This window comes from Geotrypetes seraphini, chromosome 9 (genome assembly GCF_902459505.1).
Source record: "Geotrypetes seraphini chromosome 9, aGeoSer1.1, whole genome shotgun sequence".
In the NCBI taxonomy this organism is placed as follows: domain Eukaryota; kingdom Metazoa; phylum Chordata; class Amphibia; order Gymnophiona; family Dermophiidae; genus Geotrypetes; species Geotrypetes seraphini.
This window is the reverse complement of record NC_047092.1, coordinates 103,062,096-103,086,729: the sequence shown is the minus strand read 5'-3', so window position 1 is coordinate 103,086,729 and position 24,634 is coordinate 103,062,096. Positions and strand designations below refer to the sequence as shown.

General features: G+C 43.6%; 1 protein-coding gene across 3 annotated transcripts in view; it reads right to left on the bottom strand.

Annotated features, from left to right (window-relative positions):
* Window positions 1–24,634, bottom strand: part of SLCO2A1 (solute carrier organic anion transporter family member 2A1) — an 887,587-nt gene that overhangs the window by 353,712 nt on the left and 509,241 nt on the right. For all 3 annotated transcript variants that reach the window (XM_033958445.1, XM_033958444.1, XM_033958443.1), the window contains one exon: window positions 7,254–7,452. In XM_033958445.1, coding sequence (XP_033814336.1) covers window positions 7,254–7,452 — 199 coding nt within the window. The remainder of the gene's footprint in view (window positions 1–7,253; window positions 7,453–24,634) is intronic.

The following is a 24,634-nucleotide window of genomic DNA, read 5'->3' as shown; positions in this document are numbered from 1 at the left end:
GTTCTCTCAGTAGGTGAAACTTTTATGTGTGTGCTAGAGCAGGAAGCTAAGGCCTTTAAATTGGGGTGGAAATTGCCCTTTATTGGCAGTTGGGCAGTTGTGGAGTGCTGCGGTTTGGATAATTTGCTAAAAGAAAGTTCTATAAACCAGTATTAAGATGGGCTTGGGGAAATCCACTCCATATTCCTAGGATAAGCAGAATAAAATCTGTTTTACTCTTGGGATCTTGCCAGGTACTTGTGACCTGGATTGGCCACTGTTGGGAACAGGACCACTGCCTGAACAGTGGTCTCTGACTAATTTTACAATTTACCTCTAATCCTATCCCTATAACCTTACTCTACTCTTATCTGTACCCTTCAATCCCTTGGTCCTCCAGGTACCTGTCCAGACCTTCTTTGAAGCCCCGTAGCGTGCTTCTGCTTATCACATCCTCCGGTGTTGAAAACCTTACTATGTAAAATAAAGGATTATGAACTGCACTTACATGAGACTGATTACAGGACTTACAGTCTTGAAGGCAGAAAAACTGCAAAAATCATGGAAGCCACTTTATGATGCAAGTTGAGGGGAATACAGAAAAGTGCAATTGACTTGCTCCATGGAAAAATGGTGGCTGGCTAAGTTCTGTACAACAGTGGCAGGTGGGAAGATGTGCTTGCATGCACAATACAATGTTCTAAAAAGTTATAAAGAAGCTGGAAAACATTTCCATGCTAACTATCAGATGACATCATACACATGTAAGACTATTCTATCAACTGGGGAAAATTTATTGCTTTGAGGTTTGGAACAAAGGTCTTGTGGCAGTGAGGGAGATAGGTGTGGGTACAAAACTGTTTCTCTAAACAACTAGAACTCCTCTTTGTTGTCCCAAACAGATGACTGCTGGGAAATGATATGCTCTGTTTAAAAATATAATCCCTAATGAAAATCTATTTTAAAGTTGTAGAGATTCTTAAAAGATGCTGAAAAAGTAGCCAAAATGCCAAAACGGGGTGACGGGATAATCGCGCGCCAGACACCAGCGCACTGACAATCGAGCGCTGACAATTCAGTGCAAGAAAGAAGCGCGCCACAGGAAAACTTTGATTTAAAGAGCTCCGACGGGGGGGGGAACCCCCCTTTTACTGCACAGTGTTTGCGCTGCCGTTGGGGGGGGTGCAATCTCGCACATTATAGAGCAAATGGAACTTTTCCCCCCCAAATCGGAAAAAGTTCAGTTTTTCCGATTTTAGAGGGTTCCACCCCCCCAAACCCCCCCCACAACAGCAGTGCGAACACTATACAGTAAAGTGGGGGGGGGGGGGTTCCCCACTCACACCCCGCTTCAGAGCTCTTTAAAACTAAGTTTTTCCATGGCGCGCTTCTTTCTTGCACCGAATTGTCAGTGCTCAATTGTTGGCTCGCTGGTATCTCGCACATGACTGACTATGAACCCAAAACGGGCATGTAAAAGTATCCACTAACACTACTGTTCCTCTCAGTGGGTTATCTATGTTATAACGTGCCCCTGTGGCCTATTGTATGTGGGCCAGACAATCAGAAAAATTAAGATCAGACTGGGGAGCACAGGAGCAGGATTCATATGAGAAATCTAACTGCCCACTGTCAGGAGCACTCATGATTTTTTGACCTCATCTGGTTTGTGATTGAACAGATACCCCATAATTTTCGGGGTGATAAACAAGCTCATATTCAATTATGGAAGCAATATTGGATTTTTCATTTAAATTCTGTTCAGCCTGCAGGTTTAAACGAGTTCCTTGAATGGAACACTATCATATAATGGGCTCATTTTGTTTTCCCATCCTCAGGCTGTTTTGGGTTACATCATGTTTTTTGTCAGCTGACGTCTCCTGTTCTTTGTTAAAGCTTGGTGCTCTCTGCTCTGGCAGCTCCTCCTACAAGCCTCCATTTTATTCCAGGTTGCCGTTTTCACTTGGCGGCTTCCTGATTTGCTGTGTGGTAGAGAATGACATGGGGAAAAAATTTATCATCGTTCCCGCCCCATTCCCGTAAGCTCGTCCCCGTCCCTGCCCTGTCCCCGCAAGCTCAGTCCCCGTCCCTGCCCCGCAAACTGTCAGATCCCATCCGCACAAGCCTCAAATAGTTATGATTGTATACTGAACTTATTTAATTAAAGTATAAAAATAGACAATATTCTGTATAATTGTCTTTTTATAAACACAAATAATACAGAGCAAGGATCATCAACAAAACCCCAGTCTCCCTTCCCTTTCACAAATATCCCCTCCATTATTGTGAAAACTGAACAAACCAAATTACTACAGAATGCTACATAGAAAAATCAAGCTAACAGAATACTTCAGTCACACATGGCAGGAATAGTGTTAGGAGAGAGCAACTAGGGCAACTGTCCCCTGGTCAGAGAGAGAGCCCTAAGCCACCTGAAAGCTAAAGAAACACAGCCTGAGCTTTGTGGTTATCAGTTGTCTAATAACAGCTCTAGCAGGATACATACTTCAAATCTGAAATATTCTAATCACAAAATATAAAATTTATTTTTTCTACCTTTTGTTGTCTGGTAATTTTATTCTTCAAATCAAATTGGTCTCAGGCTTTGGTTTTGGGTTCCTTCTGTCTTCATCATGGCATGGTTGGCTCTTGAAGGTAAAATAGGCACAAAAAGAGCTGGGAAGGAGATGTCCAGTCTGACATGGGTGCAATCTTTTTTACCACAGGAGCAAGATTTTTTACTGCTCTCACGGGGTAGTAATAGGTCTCCCGCGGGGAGGTGAAAGGTCTTGTCCCCATTCCTGTGGTAAACCAGTTGCAAATGTCTCCATTCCTGCGGATTTACTGCGGTGACCACAGTTTACTGCAGTAAACGGTCCCCGTGTCATCCTCTACTGTGTGGTCAGTGTAAGTTCCTGAAGAAAGGGCGTTTTCAGCCCTGAAACCAGTTTGGTCGAACCTGCTATGAGGAGAATCTACTACGAGGACTTTGAACCTTATGAGCTGCCTCAGATACCTGTCACACTGGACTCCTTTGATTCCACACAGACCCAGCTTAGTGTTTGTTTATTTTCTACGGAGGCACGAGCTTGCTATGAGCTCCACATTCTTTAAATGACTGTGGTTAACTTCCACTCAGTGGCATACCAAGGGGGGGGCGTGGAGGGCGGTCCGCCCTGGGTGCCAAGTCCTGAGGGGGTGCTCCCGGTCCGGTCCGGTTTCCCCCCCCCCCCGAGCTGGGTGTCGCGTCTGGAAACAGCCTGCAGCAAGATCGCGATACCAGCGATCTTTGCCTGCTTCGGCTGTTTCCTCCGCCACGGTCCTGCCCCTCCTCTGACGTCAGAGGAGGGGCGGGACCACTGGCATCGCGCGATCTTGCTGTAAGCTGTTTCCCCAGGGAAATGAAGCGGGGAGGCCGGGGGAATTAGCAGTGCTTCGTGGTGGTGGTGGGGCCGAGCGGTCCTTCGAGGTAGTGGGGGGGGGCAGCGGGCCTTCAGGATGGGGCGGGCAGGCAGACCTTGTGGAGGGGGGGAGACAGGCCTTCAGGGGACAGGCCTTCAAGGGGGACAGGCAGGCCTTCGGGGGGGGGGGGGTGACAGGCCGTCAGGGGGGTGCAGGCCTTCGGGGGGAGGACAGGCCTTCAAGGGAGGGCACAGGCCTTCAAGGGGGGGACAGGCAGGCAGGCCTTCAAGGGGGGGACAGGCCTTCGAGGGGGGTGTAGGTCTTCGGGGGGGGTGCAGGCCTTCGGGGGGGTGCAGGCCTTCAAGGGGGGGCAAGCCTTCGAGGGGGGTGTAGGCCTTTGGGGGGGTGCAGGCCTCGGGGGGAAAGGCCTTCAGGGGGGCAGGCCTTCAAGGGGAACAGGCAGGCAGGCCTTCAAGGGGGGGCAGGCCTTCGAGGGGGGTGTAGGCCTTTGGGGGGGTGCAGCCTTCATGGGGAGGAAAGGCCTTCAGGGGGTAGGTCTTCAAGGGGAACAGGCAGGCAGGCCTTCAAGGGGGGGACAGGCCTTCGAGTGGGGTGTAGGCCTTCTGGGGATGCAGGCCTTCGGGGGGTGCAGGCCTTCAAGGGGGGGGGACAGGCCTTCAGGTGGGAAAGCCTTCAGGGAGAACAGGCAGACAGGCCTTCAAGGGGAGCAGGCAGGCAGGCCTTCAAGGAGGGGACAGGCCTTCAGGGTGGGATGCAGACATTTAAGGGGGGGACAGGCCTTCAGGGGAGGGAGGCCCTGGTGTAGAAGTACACGGAGGGAAGGGGGAGGGGTTCAAAGAGACGTGCATATGCCAGACTTTGGATGGGAAGAAATAATGGGTCTGAAAATAGAGGAGAGAGAGGGAGGTGATGGACATGAGTTTTAGGGAGGGAAGGAACAGAAAGGGAGAGAAGTTGGACACAAGGGATGGTGTGGAGGGAGGGGATAGAGATACTGATTAGGAGGGTAGTTGGGAAAAGAAAGGGAGAGATGGTGGACCCTGGGGTGGTGGGGAAGGAGGGAGAGCTGCTCTAAAGTGTAGTTAAGAAAAGGTGGATCTGTGGAGGGAGACAAAAAAAGGAAAGATGCCAGACATCTGGGGGAGGGAAGGGAAACGGAAGGGGAGGACAGAGATGGCAGATGGATGGTTAGCATGGAGAAAGAAGAAAGAAGGAGACCCTGGCAAGCAAGTTATCAGAAGACAACCAGAGCCTTGGACCAACAGGATTTGAAAAAGAACCAGACAACAAAAAGGTAGAAAAACTAATTTTATTTTCTGTTTTGTGATTACAATATGTCAGATTTGAAATGTGTATCCTGCCAGAGCTGGTGTTAGACCGCAAACGTGAGCTAGGATTTAACAGAAAGAGGAAAAGTCCTTTTTGTTTCTTTATTTTATTTACACCACAGCGCCAGTGTGGTTAGGAGAAGCCAAAGGGGTGTGAAAAAGCTATAAAATAAACCCACCAGGATGTTTGAAAAAAACACCCAATTGGGCAGGAAAATCGAATCGATAAACCAATTCAATAGGCTGAATCGAATTGAAATTTTTTTTCCTGAATCTGGCAGCACTAGTATGCGCTATTGTCTTAGACTTTAGGACCTAGGATTGGGGAGAGATGGCATCCTCAGTACTTTATAATGCAAGTGAAATGAGGATTTGGTCAGATTTTTGAAGGGTCTGCAGAAGAAAAATATTGTATAGGCCGGGGACATGAGACAGCAGGAAACGGGAACTTTTCTTCCTTCTATTTTTGTGAATGGCAAGGCTGAGGATGTCAGAGAGTTCAGTTAAAATATGTGCTTTATAAGAAAATATAATAATGTGTTTTATAAAGTTTATAAGCATTGCTGGCCTACCCGGTGAGGTGTTCCTAATGGTGGTGGTGGTGGCGGCAGCGTATCATGTGTTGAGAGGAAGAGGTGGTCTGGGAAATTCTGCTGAGCAAACTCCGGGCCCATTTCCACCCCCCAGTTAGTGCACTCCACTTAACTGGTTCATACACTGAGTGGGTCTTTGGGTGTTGTGCCTGGGTAGTTGTTTTGGGATCTCATTTGTCAGTATCTCCTTCTGGTCCAAGGAAGGAAACTTTGTTAACCTTAGCACTGACCTACAGAATATGTTTGTAACAGCGCTGCTTGTGTGGCATTAGTCTATGTAGTGATCAAAAGAAAAAACCAGACCTTTGCACATTTTTGCACTATATGGTGGGTGTATGAGGAGATTCACATTTCCTGCACAGCTAAGTCCGTGTGAAGTTACCTTGTGCTGTATTTGACATCTAGCAAAGTCTCTGTTTGGAAGGAAAGATCTCAGCTTAAAAATGAAGTGGTCAGAAGTTATGGTAAAAGCAGATAGCGTAGCTGGTTTTAAGAAAGGTTTGGACAAATTCCTGGAGGAAAAGTCCATAGTCTGTTATTAAGACATGGGGGAAACATCTGCTTGCCCTGGATCGGTAGCATGGAATGTTGCTACTCTTTGGGTTTTGACCAGGAACTAGTGACCTGGATTGGCTTCCATGAGAATGGGTTACTGGGCATGATGGACCATTGGTCTGACCCAGTTAGGCTATTCTTATGTTATGTTCTCATCTGTAGGGGCCTTTGTTTTCACTTCTTATTTTAATGTATTTTTTTTCTGAGAACTTATCAGTGTTTTTTATAATGGGAACAAAAATGGAAGAGAATTAATGTGTGTGGAATGGGGGGGTAACTAATTTCTTCAGCTAAATAATTCAATCCACCTCAACCAGACATAGGAGAACTCACGCACCATTCACACACCCTCCAACCAAAAACAGAAAAAAACAGTTCGACAACCTCCTAGCCATTCGAGCTGCAACACTCGACCCCCAATTCTACAACCTATTGACCTCGACCATAAACTACAAAACCTTCAAAAACACATAAAACCGAACTAACACAATCAGAACTGTCCCAAGCATCACCTGCAACTACTCCATATGTACTTCTGATGTCATGACAATTCAGACATAATTTATGTTATGTTATGGTATGTTTGGAATAATGGTTACATATATGAGGTTCAATAAAAGAAAATTTTCACTGCCTATTTCTATTTTGACCATTTATTCAGTTTCATGGTTATTACAAAAAATATTTTTTTACATGGGGGGGGTGTAAAAAATTATGGGCCCCGGGTGCCACATACCCTAGGTACACTACTGCTTCCACTAATTGTCCTTACTAGTTGTGTGACATTTTTTGTATTCCTTTAGTGCACTTATTTACTTTATGCACTGTTAGCACACATTGATGTATCCTATGATGGTGTGCAGGTTTTTGCAAGGCTAATGCCCTGCTCTGAGCCTTCTATCAAACGCTGAAATGGCGTTTGTTGCTCCTTATGTTTGTTTAGTCACACTGAGGATCATCTTCACATTTATAAATTTAATTATATTTGTATTTTTGGGCTAACAGTTTTATAAGGACAATTTAGTATTAGTGGAGTCTTGTACTTGCCTGTTTTGGCATTTTGGCTGCTTTTTCAGATTTAAAAGTAAGAATGCAAAAAAAAAAAATCTGAATGCCCAGTTATAATAGTTAGTCATAGTTATCAGAGACTATAATGACTGAAGGTTCCTAATGCTAGATGCCTAGTTTTGGTGAAAAAAAAAAGTAATGGCCTCTCTATGAATATATATATATATATATATATATATATATATATAGAGAGAGAGAGAGAGAGAGAGAGAGAGAGAGAGAGAGAGAGGTAGTAGGACTGTCACCTCTCTCCACATTGTGGTAGAATAACTCCCCCCTCCCCTCCCCCGGCTTCAATCCGTCTTACCTGGAAGGATACTCATAGTTGACACCAGCCACATTCTGTGTAGAGCATCCCATGAAAAAGAGTGGTAGGCAGCAGAGGATAGACATAAGAAGCATGCATACTGCAAAGCAAGGAATGGACTTTAGGGAGAAGCAGAAACGTTTCATGATTATGCCCCCCACCAGCATGCCAAGGGCAGCTGCCGGCAGGTTCACTGCACCTGGAGAAGAAACAGAGAACTTTTATTCACAAAGTTAATTCAGAATCTGCATTCCCACCCCCATCCCCAGCTTCTTGGGTTAAGTGCTTGTTCACAACCACAGGACCTCCTTTTCTCAATGAACAACTATTTACTTCATGTGCCACAGCATACTAAAATCTGTGTATGCATCCAAAACATAATTAGTTGTCAGGTGTTTCACCATGTGACAGCATTTTCAAATTAATTTTAGTTAACTTTTGCTTTAAAATATTAGTCATTATTTGGATTTTCTTAAATCACCCCTCAATGTAATGTACAATATTAAAATATCATCATAACAAAATACCCAGATTGTCTTTTAGCAAAAAGTCTATAGGTCATGAACATCTCACCAAGTTTCTAAGAGAGAAGATGTACACTTTCCCTTTGAAATCTGAAGGCTAGCACTCTTGTATTATATATGCATAGATTTCCCAATTAAAATAATACACTTAGGCTTCAAAATACAAACTTCACTTGAAAATTTTCTGTTTCTTTTTGAATATTTTTTTATTGATCTCTCTCATAACTGATATGCATTTATGTAATAAGTACACAGCATTGTCAGGCTATAAGGTGAAATTAGTCATGCCTGATAATTTCCTTTCCTTAGTTTTTCTCTACCTCCATTTGCTGGCAGGAGGTGATGATAACCCATTTGTTCAGGATAATACAGCCTGACTAACCTCTTCCAGTTGATGTGGCCCTTTTGAACCTGGGCGTGGTAGCCTATTAAAATTGGACGGATGTGTGGTAAATGGGCAAGCATGAAAAATAAAATAGCCATTATATTTTCCTCCCATTGCTCTGGATTTACTAGTCAGGGTTTGATTTATAAGATAAGGACCTAATCCAAGGGCAGAGAAGGGTTTATAGATGGCTATATAAAATTACAATTGGATAAGCCAGAACACAAACCAGATAAGACAAATATGGGATAATATATTAGTCTAAATATGTGTTTTGTGCTGAGGTCACTGGAAACAGGAGTAGGCCTTCTCTCAGGTCATTAGAATTAATATATAAGCTCTGTTGAAAACCAGAGAAGATACACACAGGCTGTAGCTTTGTTTTATGAAGTTCCATTGTTTCAATGAAGTTCCATTGGTTCACCGCTAGGGGTGAGTAACCTTGAAAGAGACCTGGGAGTGATGGTAGACACATCATTGAAGGCGTCAGCGCAGTGTGCCACAGCCTCAAGGAAGGCGAACAGAATGTTGGGAATCATTAAGAAGGGTATCACGACCAGGACGAAGGAAGTCATCCTGCCACTGTATCGTGCAATGGTGCGCCGCACCTGGAGTACTGTGTCCAGTACTGGTCGCCGTACCTCAAGAAGGACATGGCGGTACTTGAGAGAGTCCAGAGAAGAGCAACTAAGCTAATACAGGGTATGGAGGACCTCTCATATACTGACAGACTGAAAAAGCTGGGGCTTTTCTCCCTGGAGAAGCGGAGACTTAGAGGAGACATGATAGAAACCTTCAAGATCATGAAGGGCATAGAAAGAGTAGACAGGGACAGATTTTTCAAATTATGGGGAACCACAAGCACAAGGGGGCACTCAGAGAAATTGAAAGGGGGAAGGTTTAGAACAAACGCAAGGAAGTTCTTTTTCACCCAGAGGGTGGTGGATACATGGAACGCGCTACCGGAGGATGTGATAAGCAGGAGCACACTACAAGGCTTCAAAGAAGGTTTGGATAGGTACCTGGAGGACAAAGGGATTGAGGGGTACAGATAGGAGTAGAGGTAGGTTATAGGGATAGGATTAGAGGTAGGAGTAGAGGTAGGTTATAGGGATAGGTTTAGAGGTTTAGAGGCAGTTACAAAATTAGACAGAGACACTGTTCAGGCAATTAGGCCTGATGGGCCGCCGCGGGAGCAGACCACTGGGCAAGATGGACCTCTGGTCTGCCTCAGCGGAGGCAACTTCTTATGTTCTTATAAGGTTTGGCTTTTGACCTGGTTGCTACAGAGATAGACTTTTCTTCTTACTACAGAAATTACATTCCAGGAGAGGGGGGTTCCCTCTCCTTTTTTGCAGGGTAAAGTTAGAAATGCTAATTGGATATACAAAAAGCATATATGATTAATTAAATTTTAGTAAACTATTAATGTAGGAACTTTCATATTCAAGGGTTCAGACTGAAATATAATTACCTCTAAAAATTGTACTGGAGGATTCATATAGGAAAATAGGTTTTGTGGGAGTGGCTTGGCCACTCCCCTTCTCTTTCACTGAGACACAGGATTTTCAGTGCATGCTAAACTAAATTAAACCTTAAGTTTATATACCGCATCATCTCCACGGATGTTGTGGAGCTCGGCACGGTTTACAAGAACTTAAAATATAGGAAGAGAAGGGAAAAAAAAGGTTTACATGAACTTATATATAGAAGAGAAGAGTAAGGGGGGATAGAATTACATTTTAGTGAAAAGCCAGGTTTTCAGTTGCTTGTGGAATAATTGGAGGGAGCCCAGGTTCTGCAGCGGGGTAGAAAGGTCATTCCAAAGACCTGTTATTCTGAAGAGAAGGGATTTTCCCAGTTTGCCTGCATAGCGAATACCGCATAGAGAGGGGAAGGATAATTTATACCTTTGGGTGGGTCTGGTAGAGTCAGGACTCGAGAAGTTATAAGATAGTGGGATTAAGTGCCTCAGTAACATGGGAGCAGCAGTTTGACTTTTATGGAAAAATGATTTAAAGCTGTGTGTATGGATAATTTTTCCTCTGAAAGTATATTGTAATACTTTTTCTTGGTTTCTTCTGTACCTTTTCTTTATTAGATAAGCTAGTATTAAAATGTAACTTTTAGGAATTCTTGTGTGAGGGGGAAAGACACTCCCCCAATATGCATGCAAGCAACTTTTATGGTATCAAGTATTCTTGACCAATTATATGCAGGCAGTAAAATGTCATCATACATTAAGTATATATAAGTGAACCTAGCAGAATGGAATTTTGAGGCATTAAGTCAGGGAAGTTGCATTTACACACTCTGACTTGTTCCTCCATTGTACAAATACAAGCCTTGAAACAGGATGTCTTAAATTTTAATAAACAATATTTTATCAGAAATATTTGTACAATTATTATCATTTCAGTGCACCTATGAGCAGGGTAGAACCAAAACTCTGCTCATTTGGCACCCACACAGGGACATTGTCACTAGAAGGCATAGGCCATGTTTACCCTCGTAGAGAGAGAGAGATGTTTACCCTCGTGAAGAGAGAATTTTTGGATGACAAATCTTAAGGCTATTGTCAGTCAGATCTGACGTGTATCCCAAGGAAGAGGCTGCATTGTTAAACTTGTAAGTATGTTAGCTGCATACTGTAGTAAATATTAATGAATGTAGCTATTGTACATATAATTTTATACTGCGAACTATAAGTATAAATTCTTTAAATAAGCATGCTTTATTTTATTAAATGATATTCATTTACTACCTGTAAAATTATACACAGAATAATATTATCTAATGATAGTATAATCTGTTTTTGTATGATGCCTGTATATATGTGAGTTATCGTCAAATATATTTTAATGAGCCTCAAGAACAACAACCATGGAAAACAAGAGCAAAGAGCAACACAGCAGCTCAATTTTCATATCATAAACCAACAAACCCGCCCTCACCCAACCCACAACCCAAGCCCCACCACCCACTCTCACTGATGCAAAAAAAAAAAATTTAAAAGGCGACTACATGCCACATGAGACAGGGTATTCCAAAAAGGCTCCCAAATTCATTGGAAGGCACGTCCAGGTAAGGAAGAAATGTCTTGGATTTCTCTCCACTCCCAGGAAAGTAATGTAATTATACGACAGCGCTAAATGGAATAGTCAGGGGCCTCCGCTTCCATCCACTTAAGCAAAATACATTTGATAGCAATCACTGCCGCCCAACGCAGGAATGCAGAGGCCCCGGGGAGACGAGGATGGAAGTGCAAGGAGACTCCAAATAAAACCAAAGCCGATCTCTGAACTTTGATGTGCCAGGTATCCTCTACAAAATGAAATTCAGCATTCCAAAAGATCTGGATGGATGGATAAGTCCAAAACATGTGACCAAGACCAGCAACCGATGCACCACACCGTCAACAGTCAATTTGTAGTGCTGTTCCCAAAAAATAGCATATTTACTATACAAAGGTAACTTTTTAACAGCATTCAATATGACTTCATCAGAAAATTCCAAAGTCAGATCTCCCACCCAAGCATCCCTCAATCTAGCAAGCATGGGAAACTCGTCCTTCAGATGTCTATGATGAAATTTCAAGGAGACAGGCTGTTGAGAACCAAAAGTAAAGAGTTCCCGGTAAGAGGCGGAAAGGTGAGTCCTCGACAAAGAGGAAATATAGTGGCAAATCTGATGTTAGGCATAGACATCTGTGGGAGGCAGAATAAATTCCTCACAGAGCAAGTCAAATGATATGATCTGACCGTCATCATCAACCAAATGAAACAAAAAACGAATCCTCCTTGCTTCTCAACGAACAAAGCTAGCATTGTCTACTCCAGGAGGAAAACAAGCATTATTAAAGGGGCTCATTAAGACGGGCCGCAGCAGCCGGAGCCAAACGCGGCATGCCCGACGAGTGTAAATAATCAGAAACGAGGTCCCCAGAGATCTCATCGGGAGCAGCATACAAGTGAGAGAAAAAATCAACAAGCCTCTCCGCCACCTTCGATGTTTTCGTAACCTGACCCCCACCTGGTGTCTTGAGGGTCAGGATCGGTTTGCGGCCCAGACGAGGCGGGCCAAAAGTTGCCCCAGCCTGTTACCAAATCGGTGAAATCGATGTTTGTGAAAGGCCGCCCATTTCATCGAACGTGAGTGGAGCAACAAGTTAAGCGTAGCCTGAGCAGACAAATAGCGTTCCCGTGTCACAGGAGAGGGAGAAGCCTGAAAGGCACGCTTAGCCGCGCGAAGATCATGCTGAAGGGCCAAGATGCCACTGTTAATGCGTCGATGTCTGGCACAGAGGAAGGAAATAATGTAACCTTGAAGCACGGTCTTGGCAGCTTCCCAAAACAAAACGGGATCCTCTTGATGGGGGCCATTATGGTGTAGATAGTCATCCCATTGTGACTCCAAAAAGGTTTTAAACTCCTCATCTTGGGCCAAATAAAAGGGAAATCGCCAAGAGGGAGAACGAACATAGGTCTGATCCAAATGAATATCAATCCAAATAGGAGCATGATCAGAGACCGCCGCTGACGACACCGAAGAGAACAGACCCACCGATATAAAAATGTAATCAATACGAGACCAGGTATTGTGAGCTCTAGAAAGATGGGTATAGTCACGGACCTCAGGATGTAAGAGACGCCAGGGATCCACCATGGAGAGAGTGTCACAAAGATCAGCAAGAAGATGCCCTTGAGTCCCAAGAGTGGCGGAGGAAGGTCCCGACTTATCCAGGTCAGGGTCGCCAACCAAATTGAAATCACCCACCAAGAGCAAAGGATCGCCAGCATAGTGGGAATGGAGAGAAACCAAATCATGAAGAAACAGGGCTTCCAACGAGTTTGGGCCATATACCACCAGTAACAGATAACTCCGGTCCCCCAATGAGATTCGCAACAGTAAGTGGCGACCCTCCGGAGATTTATCGAGGACCTGCACTCCAAGCGGGGAAGATTTCTGAATCAGTACCGCCACGCCCCGATGACGTCCTGGAGAAGACGCAAAATAAACCTCCCCCACCCAAGAATGACGTAATTTAAGATGTTCCTCATCAGTGAGCCGGGTTTCTTGTAAACAGATAATATCAGTACGGTGACGTTGAAGTGCGGCCAAAATTTTAGACCTTTTTATCGGGGATGTAATACCCCCCACATTCCAAGAAGTAAGCCTAAAAGGTAAACTTACAGCGGCCAGAGGAGAGAAAAGAGAAGACCTATGTAAAGATAAAACCACCAATCAAAAACCCCAGGAGCCCAGCCTCCCCCAGGATCCACAGCACCACTGTATGGCAAAACAGGGAACGAGAGGAAAAGAAGAAACTCAAGAATCAACACATTGTGAAGGCTAGAAAGAAGTAAGAAAGAAAAAGAAGAAACACAACCCCCCAAACACCCCAGAAGGAGCAGACAATGCAACAACAGATATAATCCCAAAAAACAAAACCCCAGCATCAGTGAGAGAAAATCACCCCCTCCCAAAACCCAGCCCAATCGAACCCAACCCACTCCCCCCAAAACCAAATCCCAAGTCCCAACACAAGCACACTCCATGTCCCACGAAAGCGGGACAGAGAGAAGGAGTCATGAACCAATGTAACCCAGGCCCCAGATCCCCCACCCCACCATCAATAGCACTGATCACATATGAGCAAAGAAAGCCAGTCACATACATACTCCCCCAACCCCAGAACTCACGCAACACCTCCCCATACCCCAGCCCAAACTATCCCAAAGGTAGAAAACCGAAGCAAACTGGAGCAACCACATGGGGAAAGACCCGTCAAACCCAGAAGACAGCCCCCATGTGACCCATCCCTTCAAACACCCCATACACCAAGCTGCAAGCACTCAAGAAGATGCACCAAGCAGGGAATCCCCAGGGCAGTCCAAAAGCGCCCAATCACAGCCCCGCACACAAAATGGCCCAGCAGGATCCCCATACAGGCGACCAAGAGATAAATACCAAGCAGACAGGAACTAACCTGTCTGAAAATGGGCACTATAAGGGCTAGCCCCTATGATAGGCAAAGCAGGCCCCAAGGAAAGATAGAGGCAACCAGCAACAAAGACCCCCAAAACCAACAGCATACACACAAGCCTCATCCAACCCCAAGTCTCACACAAACAGCACACCAAATCCACAGCTCCCCAAGAAATGGGACCCACACACCATCAATCACACAGCAAACCAAAACCCCATAGAAATCAAGCCTCCCCCACTGAAGGGCGAGAACAGGGTAAGCTGAAGAACACAGGTCTATAGTCCACAAATCCAGGAACAGTCATTCCAAAGCAGTGAGGCAGTGGTCCCGGGAAGGATCAGCAAAGAGCCATGGCACTCAAAGGGCTCTATCAGGGCGCCGATGAGGGACCCGGGTCAACCGGCAGCGCATCCAAAAAGTCTTGAGCGGCTTCCATGGTGGTATAACTCCGCCATCCCGCGCTGGTCCATATCTTCAGGTGTGCCGGATACTGGAGCATAAAGCGCTGCTTACGGTCAAATAAGGCCGAGCACACCCTGGAGAAACGTCTCCGACGTTCTTGAAGAGCCAGTGAGTAATCCTGAAACAACCGGATCGGAGAACCCTCATATTCAAGGGTGTTACGTCGATGTTTGTAAGTTCTCATCAATTCAGCTTTGTGTGCAGAGTTGTGCACCTTCACAATCACGACCCTGGCTCTAATCAGATCTTCAGAGCGCCGTCCCAAACGGTGAGCCCTGTCCAAACGAAGAGGCCCCATCCCAGCCGGCAAGGGAAATTCTTTAGTAAGCCAGGCTTCAAGGGTGGGCAGAAGATGAGGGTCTGGTACTGTTTCTGGAAAACCGATCAGCCTGATGTTATCCCGTCGCGACCGGTTTTCCAGATCATCGGTTTTCTCGGCTTGACGCTGCACAAGCTCTCTAAGGGAGAGGAGGTCAGCCGCTGAGGAAGTGTGCGCCTCCTCCACCAGAGCCACTCTAGATTCAAGCTCCCCCGTGCGCCTCGTAGTGTTGGTAAGTAGAGTCTCAAGTGTGGTAAGCTGCCCCGACAGACCATCAAAGCGCGAGTCCAGCGCTCGGACCACGGATGCGGAAAGGGCCTCTATATGCGCTTCAGAGAGGGGCAGCGTGGAACCCGCGTCTGCGGTCGCCACTGCCGCCATTTTTGCATCAGATTTAGAAGGCCGTGGCTCCTTATCTCTATCCTTCCGCGTGGTCCGTCCGCTCATTGCTGGGCTAGTGGAGTGGACAAATCGGTCCATACACCGACCCGATCCTCCGAAAGGAGCAGCGAAAAGCAACAGCAGGTTAGATGAGGCGGGGAGGATCGTGGGGCCCAGGAGCACGAACTAGGCACGTCCTGCTCTGCTCAACACATCACGTGACTCCCCATATATATGTGAGTTATAACATTACAGCATTAGAGCACGTGCCATTGTGTATAGACTTCAGAAAACTTCTCAAAACACACCTCTTCCGCGAACAAGACCCTTAGTCCTTACTCCCCGCATACACTCCAACCCCCCCCACCCCCACCTCCCTCTCCCCCCCCTCTTCTGATTTCCCACTCCCTCCATTTTATCCTCTAACCCAACTACGATAAACCTGTGACTCCTTCCGCGCTACCTGCAATTCCGATAAAATTTTTGTAAATCCGGGTTCAGACCGGATCCTAATGTAACGAATGTAAACCGCCTAGAACTCTCTGGGTATGGCGGGATATAAGAACCTAATAATAATAATAATAATAATAATAATAATATATGTATGTAAATGTAAAAGAAAAAAAAATGGATGTGGGCAAAGGGACAGATTATTTTTGTCCTGGGTCTAGATCTTAGAATTAACGCAAGGACAGTGCAGGAGGTTCACTCCCAGTTTTGGTGAACAGGGAGGGGCTGATGTGCGATTTTTCCAACTACATTAGCCAGTTGAGGAATTTTAAAATATAATCTATAAAGACAGATAGAGAAATTACAATTAAATTAAGATAATGAAGAGTACAGGGAGTTAATTTATAGATCACTAGCTGATGCCCCGGCGTTGCACGGGTATTTAATTATAGCAATAACACTGTAAATGGATTCAAATAAAGATACTTTATAGTGGTGAATGAAATTATATTTTTACAGCTTTATAAAAAGTACAATATTCAAATTATAATGTGAAATATTTGACAAAATGAATACAATACAACAAACACAAAACTTGATTATAAACAACATTTGGGTGAACCCACCCTTGAGCAAGCAACATAGAGTTGTGGGCTGAGAGATCCCCAGAACATATCACCCCAGGTAGTGAGGGATCTCCATACCAAGTTTCGTTCAAATCGGGCAAGCCGTTTTTGAATTACTGTGAGAATGGCAGCTTTTTACATTTTTTCCATTGACATGAATGGGTGAAATCAGATTTTCTGTTTGTAGCTCCGCCCACGTGTGCAGGTGGGCCACGAGACCCCCAGAACTTATCATCCCAGGTAGTAAGGGATCTGCATACCAAGTTTCGTTCAAATCGGTCAAGCCGTTTTTGAATTACTGTGAGAATGGCAGCTTTTTACATTTTTGCCATTGACCTGAATGGGTGAAATCTGATATTCTGTTTGTAGCTCCGCCCACATGTGCAGGTGGGCCGCGAGACCCCCAGAACATATCACCCCAGGTAGTTGGAATTACTGTGAGAATGGCAGCTTTTTACATTTTTTCCATTGACATGAATGGGTGAAATCTGATGTTCTGTTTGTAGCTCTGCCCACGTGTACAGGTGGGCCGCGAGACCCCCAGAACATATCACCCCAGGTAGTTGGAATTACAGTGAGAATGGCAGCTTTTAACATTTTTTTCATTGACATGAATGGGTGAAATCTGATTTTATGTTTGTAGCTCCGCCCACGTGTGCAGGTGGGCCGCGAGACCCCCAGAACATATCACTCCATGTAGTGAGGGATCTGCATACCAAGTTTCATTCAAAGCGGTCAAGCCGTTTTTGAATTACAGTGAGAATGGCAGCTTTTTACATTTTTTCCATTGACATGAATGGGTGATATCTGATTTTCTGTTTGTAGCTCCGCCCATGTGTGCAGGTGGGCCGCGAGACCCCCAGAACATATCACCCCAGGTAGTGAGGGATCAGCATACCAAGTTTCGTTCAAATCGGGCAAGCCGTTTTTGAATTACTGTGAGAATGGCAGCTTTTTACATTTTTTCCATTGACATGAATGGGTGAAATCAGATTTTCTGTTTACAGCTCCGCCCACGTGTGCAGGTGGGCCGCGAGACCCCCAGAACTTATCATCCCAGGTAGTGAGGGATCTGCATACCAAGTTTCGTTCAAATCGGTCAAGCCGTTTTTGAATTACTGTGAGAATGGCAGCTTTTTACATTTTTGCCATTGACCTGAATGGGTGAAATCTGATATTCTGTTTGTAGCTCCGCCCACGTGTGCAGGTGGGCCGCGAGACCCCCAGAACATATCACCCCAGGTAGTTGGAATTACTGTGAGAATGGCAGCTTTTTACATTTTTTCCATTGACATGAATGGGTGAAATCTGATGTTCTGTTTGTAGCTCCGCCCACGTGTACAGGTGGGCCGCGAGACCCCCCAGAACATATCACCCCAGGTAGTTGGAATTACTGTGAGAATGGCAGCTTTTTACATTTTTTCCATTGACATGAATGGGTGAAATCTGATTTTATGTTTGTAGCTCCGCCCACGTGTGCAGGTGGGCCGCGAGACCCCCAGAACATATCACTCCATGTAGTGAGGGATCTGCATACCAAGTTTCGTTCAAAGCGGTCAAGCCGTTTTTGAATTACAGTGAGAATGGCAGCTTTTTACATTTTTTCCATTGACATGAATGGGTGATATCTGATTTTCTGTTTGTAGCTCCGCCCATGTGTGCAGGTGGGCCGCGAGACCCCCAGAACATATCACCCCAGGTAGTGAGGGATCAGCATACCAAGTTTCGTTCAAATCGGGCAAGCCGTTTTTGAATTACTGTGAGAATGGCAGCTTTTTACATTTTTTCCATTGACATGAATGGGTGAAATCAGATTTTCTGTTTGTAGCTCCGCCCACGTGTGCAGGTGGGCCGCGAGACCCCCAGAACTTATCATCCCAGGTAGTGAGGGATCTGCATACCAAGTTTCGTTCAAATCGGTCAAGCCGTTTTTGAATTACTGTGAGAATGGCAGCTTTTTACATTTTTGCCATTGACCTGAATGGGTGAAATCTGATATTCTGTTTGTAGCTCCGCCCACGTGTGCAGGTGGGCCGCGAGACCCCCAGAACATATCATCCCAGGTAGTGAGGGATCTGCATACCAATTTTCGTTCAAATCGGTCAAGCCGTTTTTGTGTGATCGCGGCACATACACACATACACACACACATACATACACACAAACATACCTCCGATTTTATATATATAGATTATCGGCTCTAGAGGGGTGTGGAGTACACAGTATAGCCCCTAATTATTAAATCATAAGGGCCGGTATTCTTTGAACATCCCAGATCATCTTGGAGAGAGTGTAAGTTTATTTAGAATTAGGATAATATAATAGTTGAATAAATAATTTAGGATATCTTTTCTATGACCAGACAAATCGGCTTCCTGTACTAAAAAGTTAAACTAGTTTGTACAGTTTTGAAAAAACAAAGAAAAAGTGTGGAGAGCAACAGAAGCCAGTAAAACCAAATTGTTTTATTTCAGGTATATTTTTTATTAAGCTGCCTGTTAAAGGGACATACTAACAGATTTACCCCCATTCTTTCAGGCATTCAACAAGGTGTAGAGATCTTTGCAATTCAATGCTTTAATGAGTGACATAGCGCTCAAAGTAATCAGAAACAAGATTTAAATGGGGTTTTTGTATGTGACAGTATGTGCAATTTCTGTTTACTTGCCTATGTCATAAATCCTTAGGAGTCTTATCTTGCTTCTCACTTAAACATATAGAATGAGAGAGAGAGAGAGAGAGAAAGTATTTAATTTATATGCTTCCAGGATAAGACTTTAGAATCAGCTTATTGGTTGTTTTTCTGCATTTACTATAAATGCTGTACAGACTGTTAATTATAATAGTTCATGTATTTACTCTTGAAACAAACTGAATGACTTGGTTACGCAGATCCTTTCCTAACTAACCTCTGTAATGTTAAACAGAATTGTTGTTTGTTATATGCAAATAGTTACCCTACTTAGATAACACAGGTAGATTTTAAGAGTTTGTTTCAGCATCATAGGTTTTTAGAGGAGAGCCAGTGTTTGCACCAGGGATAATAGCAGTTGTTTTCAGATACCAAAAACTGTACAAATTAGATTAGATGTAGTTGTTGGTTTAGAAAATCGCATATGGGCTAAGATTGTATCCCATATCTTTTATTATTGCAGATCAGCCGAAGATGAGCAAAATAAATAGGATAAAGAGTTATTGCAGATGCAAAAGGTTATGACAATGCAAATTAAAGAAGACCAGGCAAAAAAAGGGATGTGATCAGAAAGACACAGTAACAGAATTAGCTCAAATAAATTGGGCTGGGAACATAGATAGGTCGCAAGTCCAATGTTGGACTTGTAGACAGTTTGGACATTTTCGTCGTGAGTGCAGAAAAGGAAGGGTTAGAGTAGGTAGTCAAATGAGAGGACAAGGAAGAAGAAATTTGGGAGGTGCAAAAGGTCAAGGCAGACAAGGAGGTGGATGAAAGCCCTGGATATCACAGCAACCACAATTCTGGGAACCTGAGCCTGTGCCAGGAGGGGGATTTGAAAGTCAGGATTGACTATCCCAGTATATTTTCTTTCACAATTCCAAAGAGTAAATGGGGGGGGGGGGGGGGATCCTTGCCTTCCAAATTATTTCAAGGTATGGAATTCCTTATGAGAGAATGCTGGCAAGTTGTAGAAAAGAATACAGCATGTAGTTTAAGGAAAACGAAAGAGGCAATAGATTGAATACTGGGAAATTAAGGTCCTAATATGATAGGTGAGTAGTATAATGGGTACACCTCATGTCAAAATGATTGACAGCTTTCAAAGATAAGGATCGACCAATCAGGGTTCACTTCTGAGTTAAGCCCTGCCCACTCTCTGCCCATACCATGTCAAAACCCCACCCACTCTCCACCTACTTTTACCCAAACCCCGCCCAGGCCCCTACCACACCCACTTTTCCCAAAGCCCCGCCCATACCACACCCCTCCCATCATGCCCCACGCACTCTACACCCATGCCCTGCCCCCTCCAATAGGAATGAATGGTGGTAGCCCCGCCTATACCACGCCCCCATATGAATGAATGGTGGTAGCCCCGCCCATTCCACGTCACCAGAAATACTTTCTGATGACATCACCGGAAATGGGAGTTCCCTGCCCTACCAGAAATGTACATTCTGATGACGTAGGCAGAAATAGGGTAAAAGAAGTGTCAGAAATGCACTTTTCTGACCACGTAGGCGGAAATAGGGTAAATGAAGAACCGGAAATGCGCTTTTAGTCAAAACCCCGAAAATGATGTGGCCAGAAAAAGAAGTGTCTTTATTTTAACAATTTTTTAGTTAAAAGACAGGTTTTAAGAGCTCATGTTTAGAGCAATGCACAGGCAGATCACAAAACAAAAGACATTTACAAATTCTTTCCTGGCTTTTTTTTTTTAAACAGACCAATGCAGAAACAACTTAGAAAAGGCTGCATTTTTTCTTTCCTGGTTTTTAACAAACACTTTAAGTAGGAATGGTTAATGGGCAACTCCCAGGTTGTCAGGGAGACAGCTGATAAGCCCCTTGCAGCCTCCCTGATAGAGCCAAGGGTGAGAGGGGGAGGTGTATTTAAACCTATCTGAACATGTCCCGACCCCCTGGTGTTGTCTTTAATAATCTGAAAAAAAAAACCTGTCACCTAACAGCGCCTGTTAAAAGGCAGAATTTTAAGACCTTTTTTTTTTTTATTTAGAGCTAAGTTGATAGAGCTGAATGGAACATGAAAGAATCTTTATTGAAGCAAATTTATTATGATCCATATGCGGCAGGAAGCTATGGAGGCATTAACCCTCTATTTCAAGCGGCTAAAAAGAGCAATATTACAGTCTGGAGAAAAGAAGTAGTGGACTGGGTCACTGGTCAAAATGCATACAATTTACACAAACCAGCTAGAATCCATTTTAAAAGAAATAAAACAATGGTGTCAGAAGTTGACAGCCAGTGGCAAAGTGACTTAGTCGACATGTCAGCCTTTGCCCGTTATAACAACGGTTGCAAATACATCTTAACGGTAATAGATATCCTGTCAAAATATGAATGGGTCGTGGGTTTAAAAACAAAAACCGGTCACGAAGTTATCAAAGCCTTTGAAACAATATTTAATTTAGGGTGTACACCTGAAAAACTTCAAACTGACAAGGGTAAAGAATTTTTAAATAAATCTCTGAAGAATTTATTAAAACAAAAAGGTATTAGCCATTTTGTGACCCATAATGATGTTAAAGCAGCTGTAGTGGAAAGATTTAACAGGACTTTAAAATCCAAAATGTGGCGGTATTTTACAGCCCATTGGTTCATCCTTCTTGAAGCCCCCCCTGATAAAGCCAAGTGGAGAAGGGGAGGTGTGTTTACACCTGTCTGAACATGTCCTGGTGTTGTCATAGTGACGTGTGCCATAGATCTTTAACAAACAGCTGTTAACATCAGAAATAAAAGTTCTCACAGCTGTTAGCAACAGAAATAAAGGTTCTTAAGCTGTCAAACAAAATGACTGCCACAAAGGCTCATAGATTGAGTTACTTTCTTAAAGACCGTGATGTAGAAAAAGAGGGTTACCCGATGACAAAAAACTGTACGAATCAGACAAAGAAAACATGGACCCCTTTAACACACAGGTAACTGAAAAAAGGCCTGCCAAGAGGTCTCATAACTTTCTTAAAGACTGTAATGCAGAGAAAGATTACCCACAGGCTGAAACCCCGATTGACGTGACGGGAGATACTGGGGAGCATATGCACGAATTAACAGATTCTGAAATACAAGAGTTTCCAGACGCTCAAAAGCTATATGATTCAGACACAGAAAATGAAGATGCAGGCTATGAACTAGCAGAGGATAATACTTTGAATATCAAATTTTATGAAGCCGCAGCTGACATGTTGGAAAGCGACAGACATGTTGGAAAATCCAGGATCTTCCACAGTAAGAGAGAGAGAGAGACATACTTTTCATTGCCAGGGGTCGGTGTTGAAGGGTTTATGAAGCTGGATGTGTTTTTTTGTAGGGAAGTGGCGGATCTGCACGATCACAGGAACCTGTGGATAAGGTGTACATACTGATGATAAATCTATCCTGTTTGTGTTTTTTCTGCTCGTTTCAAAGAGAACCAGTGGTGAATGAACGTATACCTGATTTGTGTACCGGAATAGGCCTTTCCAAAACACCAACAGAACTGAAATCAGTTATAAAGGTAGCTGTATACTGCATTCTAATTCTTTATTTAAATTTTTTCAAATAAACAACAATTGTGCTTAACAGGCAATATACGATATTAATACATCCAATGTTAGTAATCATAATAATTAAAAAAAAAAAAATTAATACAAAATAAATCCATTTTCATTATTGGATCAATATATTAACAAAAAAGTAAACCATACATTTTATTTAAACATAGTCCTCAATAAGGGAGGAAGGAGACTAAGAGAAAGAAATTCTTCCAGGAAAGATCACATATTAAGGTTTTACAGGAAATTAAGTGAAAACCGATGGTTTAATAAAAATAGACTTGAGTTATACCAAAAATCACTATGGTGCAAATGAAACACCTTTTCCCTCTAAAAAGAAACGTAACTGCTGAGAGTCATAAAAAATGTATCTATTGTTTTGAAATACAACAAAACATTTACAAGGAAATCTTAACTGAAAAGAAGCTCCTAATGATACAACTTTATCCCTATATGTAAGAAATTATTTCCTTCTAGTCTGAGTCCATTTTGAAACATCCGTATATATATATATTCTTTCTCCCAAAAAAGAAACTTGTTTTAAACCATAGTACAATTTCAGAATCATTTCTTTATCCTGATAAAATACTAGGGATACTATCAGTGTAGCTCGTCCCGGACAATTCAAGATTTGATGATTCCAAGAAAGTTATTAAGTCTTGTTCAGTAGTTGTCTTAGACTCTTTTATTGTCCTTTTAAATAATAAATCTTCTGCAAAGGTGGAATATTCATTTCCGTAATTTTTAATATGGAAACCAGGAAATCCTTAAATAATTCCCTAGGAGTTTTAAATTTAGACATAGGAAAATTTAAAATCCTCAAAACTCCTGTTTTGATTTTCCAAGTTTTCAATTTTGCGAAGAAGAAAAACTTTGTCCTTTGCATTCTGGTTATTTAAAGATTTAATCTCAGTTATAGATTTTTCAATATCTCCTACTTGTTTCACTTGATCACAAGAAACAATTTCCAATTTATTAACTTTAGTAGAGACTTCAGCCATCAAGGAAATGAATCCAATACATACAGTTTGAAGATTTTCAATTGCTCCCCACAGTGAATCCAGTGTAACCACCGCCGGTTTCACAAGTGGCTTGAGATGAGGTAACCCGGGTTCCCGCTCTCCTTTCAGGGTTTCACCTCCCCCACTCTCCCCACCGCTTGCCTGCAGTGTTCCTCCTCCCTCTCCGGGTCTTGTCTCCGAGTTTGCCTGCAACAGGGTCATCTCCTGAGTCGGCTGCTGCCGAAATCCCTCAACAGGAAGTAAAAGCTCCGTTGCACTGCTCGGGGGAGGAGGAGGGTCAGGTCCCAAGGGGCTCAGCGACGCATCGCCGTCCATGCTGAGCTGCTCCTGGAGCTCAGCTGCGGATCCACCCAACGCCATCGGTACTGCGAATGATGTTATTGCAGTTTGACGCGGAGTCGAAGTCGCGGCCAAGGAATGAGGGATATCCTTCTGCCGTCCCCTCCTCTTAGGCATCCAAAAAACTGTTAAAGAAAACGTTACCGAAGGTAAATTTTACTGCCAGAGCGGGAGCTTGGACTCACGCGTCCACTCCCGTCGCCATCTTGTCTCCAGCCTGTATACTGCATTCTAAATAAATGTCTGCAAGGCGTGAAGGATGAAGGTTGTGGAGCCTACTTAATACGAGCTGGGGGGCAAAAACACCACGATTGCTTGATATGGGAGCAAAAGGATATACAACAGAAACTGAGGAAAACTTGTGACATGCTGTGCCTAGAACGTGTGGTAAATGTAGTCACTTTTGTAGGCTATAAAATGAAAATACTGATGCTTTAATAGAATCATTGATTTAATCAGAGATTGATTAATATAATCATTGATTTAATTAAGACCTCTATAAACGGGCCATGACTACTCAATAGATTGGTCACTTTCATGAGAGATGGTGAATATGTAGAGATTGTAAATGATTTAATCCGTGACACCGATTATAAATCATTCTTCAAAAGAAATGCTTTTTAAAACATGGTTTTATTC